The 5,634-nt window shown below is 43.1% G+C and overlaps 1 protein-coding gene across 2 annotated transcripts; it reads right to left on the reverse strand.

The window, feature by feature from the left end:
• Positions 1-590: 590 nt before the first annotated feature.
• On the reverse strand, positions 591-4,723 carry LOC136551637 (protein SAWADEE HOMEODOMAIN HOMOLOG 2-like). Of its 2 annotated transcripts, none has more exons than XM_066543192.1 (9): positions 4,511-4,723; positions 3,123-3,208; positions 2,791-2,836; positions 2,420-2,717; positions 2,264-2,333; positions 1,720-1,771; positions 1,397-1,540; positions 1,060-1,179; positions 591-926 (listed from the first exon to the last, which is right to left on the reverse strand). In XM_066543192.1, the coding sequence occupies exons 1-9, from the start codon at positions 4,544-4,546 to the stop codon at positions 879-881; spliced, it is 900 nt and encodes a 299-aa protein (XP_066399289.1). In that variant the 5' UTR covers positions 4,547-4,723; the 3' UTR covers positions 591-878. The 2 variants fall into 2 exon arrangements, with proteins under 2 accessions (XP_066399289.1, XP_066399290.1); XM_066543193.1 differs by lacking the exon at positions 591-926 and adding an exon at positions 1,269-1,298.
• Positions 4,724-5,634: the final 911 nt, after the last annotated feature.

Below are 5,634 nucleotides of genomic sequence, written 5' to 3' on the forward strand. Positions count from 1 at the left end.
TTCTTTATTATATACTATATTTTATAGCTGATTAGTGCTTGTATCGTGACAGAATTGAGCTGTTTCATTTCTTCTGGAATCCCGTGGGATTCTTCCGTCCGTAATCTCTCCGTCCTGTCCCGAAGCGCGTCGTCATCGTCATCTGCATGGCTTTGGCTTGCTGCTCTGTTTGCCTCTCTCGACAGTATTTGTTGATGCTCCAGGGGCTCCAATTGATTGAGCTATAGGAGTACCCGCCAACATGAACTAGTCATCGTCACCTACGAGAAGGCTATAGTAGTATTTGAACGGACCGCTTGGAGGCGTCTGATCTGAGGCAGAAGCCATGCACCGCGCGGAGAACTTGACACACAATAAGCACGATGCGCTCCATCTCCATGCCAGGGCACAAAAGAGGCACATGGACAAATGGTAGTGTTCTGGTGCAGGCGGTGGATACGGCCAAAATCGCAGCAGACTAGCCGACCAAATCCTCAGTGCATATGACCAGGATCCACAAAGCCATAGGCTGGTTCAACAACGAAGACAAAGGTGGAAAATCCTGCCATACTTTGGATCAAGAGAAACAAGATAATGCTGCAGCAAGAAGATGAAATAGCAAGCATATAGACCGCATTGTACACAGTATAAGTGCTCAAGGCGTACTCTTCCCTCTCCTGCACCGTAAACAGGTCTACAAAATTCAGCCGCCCACAGCCAGTCCGGGCAGCCCTGTGACAAAGAGGTTGGAATGCAAGCCCATGCTTGCTGCCGGTTGCTAATACACACATGATCAAGGATGCCACAAAGTTCATCCCCCTAACTTCACCTAAGTTTCAAGTTCAGGTTAGTTTCAGTTCCAGATAGATGTGTGCCCATCAGGCTAACAGGAGGAGCCTTCAGAAGTACTTTGGCCGCCGAGACAATCTTCTCAGGCTCACCCTCTCCTGCCATCAGCCAAAAGAGAGGCTTCTCAGTATCAAGCCATATTGATACTTCTATATAAAACAATAAGAGCAATCAAAGCACTCTATGATTAGATGATCAATGATTGGCTAGGGTATGGTTGGTTGAAAATACCTGGCTTTGGTCCTGATCGTATTCAATAAGGAATACACATCTGCACCCCCTAATATCATGCTGCTTCCGTGTAACCTCAAGAACATGCGCATCGAAATGCAATGCCTCGTCGTTTCCCTCCTGATGTTCAAATCGCAGTAAGAAAAAGGAAGAGCCTAATGGATGAACTTTAAAAGGGTATCAAGAACATGTGCATAGATATGCATTGCCTTGCCGTTTCCCTCCTGATGTTCAAATCACTGTAACACAAGGAACAACATATGATCTAATGGTATCGCTCTACCAGGTTTCATGTTGCTGCTATTACTATAGGAAAATTGTGATTCACTCCACTTACCCTGAAGCAGAGGACAAGGTCTCCTTCAACAATGCTTTTGCACTGTGACGACTCCAGAGGAATGGAACGCTGGCGGATGAACTTCTTGACATTCACCCACTCATCCTCATCAGCCCCAAAACCCTCGAATCTCACCCGGACTTCCTAAAACAACAGTACAGAAATATTGAGTTACAAAAGGATGAGATTGAACTTTGAATATGCTATTGTACAAACAATAAAGAAAACATAACAAAGAAAACTATGATAGAGAGGTAACAGCCTATAGAAGCATTCCGAAAACTCAAAGAGCCATATGGTAATAAGATATCAGTTATTCTTACTACTTCACCCGCCTTGTTCGTCCTATGTGCCAAGAACATGGCAATGTCATACCTGCATAGCACAAAAATAGCATCTCATGACACTGAAATTGGCTACCAGACGATTGAAATGCCAACCCCACAGGTGGTGCTACCAACATAATGCAAGCATATGCATCCTAATCTCCCAGCTAGCAACGCTAAACATCTATGTCTCACCACTGCCAAGATCATATAAGATTAAGTACCATAGTTTAAAGAAACATCATTAGCCTTACCAGGATAGTGCAAATAATTGAGGATTACAGCCTGTAGGCTCGGTACGAACTAGTACATCCGATAATGAGATCACTTATATTATCTATCATTGTACTCTGTTCAATATTCAGTATTCACCAACAAAATCAAGCTGAACAACAGATGTCCAAGTACTGTCACAGTAAATCAGGGTATAACAGTCACCGAGGCCAACAAATGAGGCAGGAAATGAACCGAATTATTGCAAGTAAGCGGAAGAAACGGACGAAGGAAACAATAGAATAGTTGCCTGTGCAAGGATATCTACCATGCAGAATCCTTTGCAGACTTGGCCTCAAACTCCAGGTCTTCAAGTTCAGGAATCATATCTCTAGTTTCTGAAAAGAAGAGTACATACAGCATTTCATTGCTAAGCACCAAGCATTGAATTTTCCAGAATCAAAAGATCTATGTTTGAAAATACCTAATGGAAAAACAGGAGAAACCTCATCCTCATTATTTGAAACACTTGTATCAAGAGGGAAAAGTTTTTCTTCAGAAGCTGCAGATCTTTTTTTAGAAACTGATACATTTACTTCTGAGGCTGAAGTACTTTTCTTGGGAAGCAGTGGGCACACATGTTTTTCTTCAGAAGCTGCAGATCTTTTTTCAGAAATTGATACATTTACTTCTGAGACTGAAGTCTTTTCTTGGGAAGCAGTGGGCACACAAGTAGGTTTAGTGGTTGATGCTGGAAACTTATTAAGGAACCATCCTTGAACCTATAGACAGAGATGTCAATAGGTCAGCTAGTGCACAATTGGTAAAATATGGGGCATATTAAGGTATCATCACCTGTGTAGCCTGTAACGCTTTACTTCCAGCACGGCCAGCAGAACGACTGTATATAAGAGCAGAAAATGTAATCACACATCAGCATCACTTTAAAACTACTGTATGCAACCCAATGTTTAAACTATAAAATGGATGGGTTTCAGATTCACAACACCCTGTATTAATACTGTCAAGCAAAAAGGTACAAGAGACTCGTGCTTAGAAGAGAACAATACAGGATATCTCAATCGTGCTATATGTTTCAATTGGAAAGTTTGATAAAAATCTGTATTCTTTCGGTTATGTTTCAAACTAACAAGGAAGTTGGAACAAAGTAACAATATGAGACTTACTTAAATTCTTCTGCAAGCTTCTGGCAGAACTTGTTATCAAAGACTTGCTCTTTTCTATCTGCAGCCAATTTCTCCATCCTTGCAATCTGTACCAGTAGTATTTCAAGCTAGCTATAATGGAAAATGCAGAGAAGTATATCTAATAAAACTAGCATGATATATATACTCCAAAACTACTTGAAATGCAATAGCAACTCCATATTAACATAGTGTACTGATCGATGAAGAGAAGATCCATAATTCTGTGGAACACAGAAGTGGGTGGACCTAAAAGAATAGGCCATTTATAATGTTTGACCCAAAGACCTAACAGTCCTCAGCACAGCAATGCCCTTGGTACAATGATATGATATGACATAAGGACTCGGTTCCCACTCCCCATTATCAAATGCCAACACAAATAAGACTAGGGGGGACATTTTGGTAATTTGACTACCACTTGTGGCGAATTTTACATGTATTAACTGAATGTATCGATGGAACAATCAAACAATCCCTTTTCTCACGTTTCACAAATTGGTTAGCTAAAAGAACATTTTGCACCTGCCACTGGAGCATCACTTGACTCAAAAGCCAAACCTTGGTTATACTCCCTCTGTTCCAAATTGTAAGTCGTTACTATCCATTAAGCAAAATATTACAAATTCCCAGAATACGCCGAACAATCTACTTTGGTATTAACCACTGGTGTGGTCAATTTTGCAAGTATTAACTAAATGTATGCATCAATGCAATAATCAAACAATTCCTTTCTGTCCCGTAGCACGAATTGATTACCTAAACCAGCAATTCCGATTTCCCCCTACTATTGGGCATCTTCGAGGCATGAACAAAACCCTAGTAGATCAAAAAAAAACTTCTACCGGAGCAGCCTACCGCAGCTCGGACCGAGCGATTGGCAACCTAATCAAGAACCAAAAATCGCATGCACAAGCAACCCGCCGATGATTCAGAATCATCGGAATGGTCGCCCCCCAAGCCACCGGAAAATGCGATCGCGGACAGGTAAAGGCACGAGCACAGGGAATCCCAGCAAAGTTCCTCCTCCAAGGAAGAGAAGCTCCCATTGCCCCAGAAGCCGGCCAATGGGGACCCAAACGGGAGGGCAAAGAAACCCCCTCAATAAACCCCCGCCAAAACCTCCAGCAGGTAGCCTGCTGCGGAGCACCGCGCAAGCAACCAAACCAATCTTGTGCGCACGCAAAAATCCTCGAACGTCATCCGATCAAACAGAAGAAGAAAAAAAGGATTCTTCACGCCTCCAGCAGCAATAACCCAACCCGCACCGGGGCAGGGAAGACGCGATGAGATAGACCCCAGCACCACCGCGGCGGCGCAGGGGGGAGGAGGGGAAGGGAGAGGGAATGGCGCGCGGGCCGGGTGCGCACCTCGGATGGCACGAAGCGGACGGACCGCCGCTCCATCGCTCGCCGGCGGGAGGCCGAGGCCGATGCCGTCGCAAGCCAGGAACAGAGGTTTGTGGGACAGTTGGAGGAGAGCTGGAGAGGGGAGGAGCAGCCGAGCAGGGGCGGCTCTCGAGTTTCCCAGGCACAGGCAGGCAGCCTCCAAAGGCCCAACCCAACGAAGAGAAACAAACGCAACGCGATTAATTAACGAGTAATAAAAAGGATTAGAAAAATGCGAGGCAGCGGCCAGGACTCAGGAGAAGAGGCGAAGAGCAGAGCAGCGGATGCTTGGAGGTGGCTGCGTGGGCCCACCGAATAAAGCGGCGTAGCGGCATGGGCCATGTTTGGAGCGGCTTCGGAAGGATTCGTAGCATGTTTTGACATTTAAATATTGCTCCTTCTTTTTTAAAATTATAAGTTATTTTAATTTTTTATTTACATATTTTTATACATTTAGATACTACTTATGCCTATTTAAAAAAGCCAAAATGATTTATAATTTAGAACATATAGGTATATATTATGTTTATTTTTTTCTACGAGTTTTTCCAAAATAATGTTTCTCATAAAAAAAATTTGGAGGCAATGCCAACAGAAGTATGTATATAGTTTCAAAAAAAAATACGAGTATCTATATGACTTTCTTTTTTTTCCACGCATTACACTGGGTCATAATTTGTTACACGGTACTCCCTCCATCTACAATAATACATGACAAACAGTTAATTACAAACGTATCTTAAAGAAATAGGCTACTTAGGACCTGCCTTCATCGTTTAAGTTTAATGGTTTTTAGGATATTATATTAGTTTGAATAAAACTTGTTCCATGGGGATGCTAGCCCGTATCATCTTCGTGGATTGCTCATCAGATCTTATTTATCATATATATCTCTAGTGTGGGTGCCCCTCTAGGCATCCGCTCTAGAAGTCTTCATGTTGCTTCTGTTTTTGCAGGGTTGATGTGACTAGGGAGGATAATCGAGCTACCTGTTTGCATATATATGTGTGTTACTGGCTCGCTGGATTTCGATCTCACAATGTCCAGGTAGGTATCCAGGCTTCTATAGATCCAACAGTGTTGGTACCGGAGGTGTCGGATTGATT

The sequence above is a fragment of the Miscanthus floridulus genome, chromosome 4 (genome assembly GCF_019320115.1).
Source record: "Miscanthus floridulus cultivar M001 chromosome 4, ASM1932011v1, whole genome shotgun sequence".
Lineage (NCBI taxonomy): Eukaryota > Viridiplantae > Streptophyta > Magnoliopsida > Poales > Poaceae > Miscanthus > Miscanthus floridulus.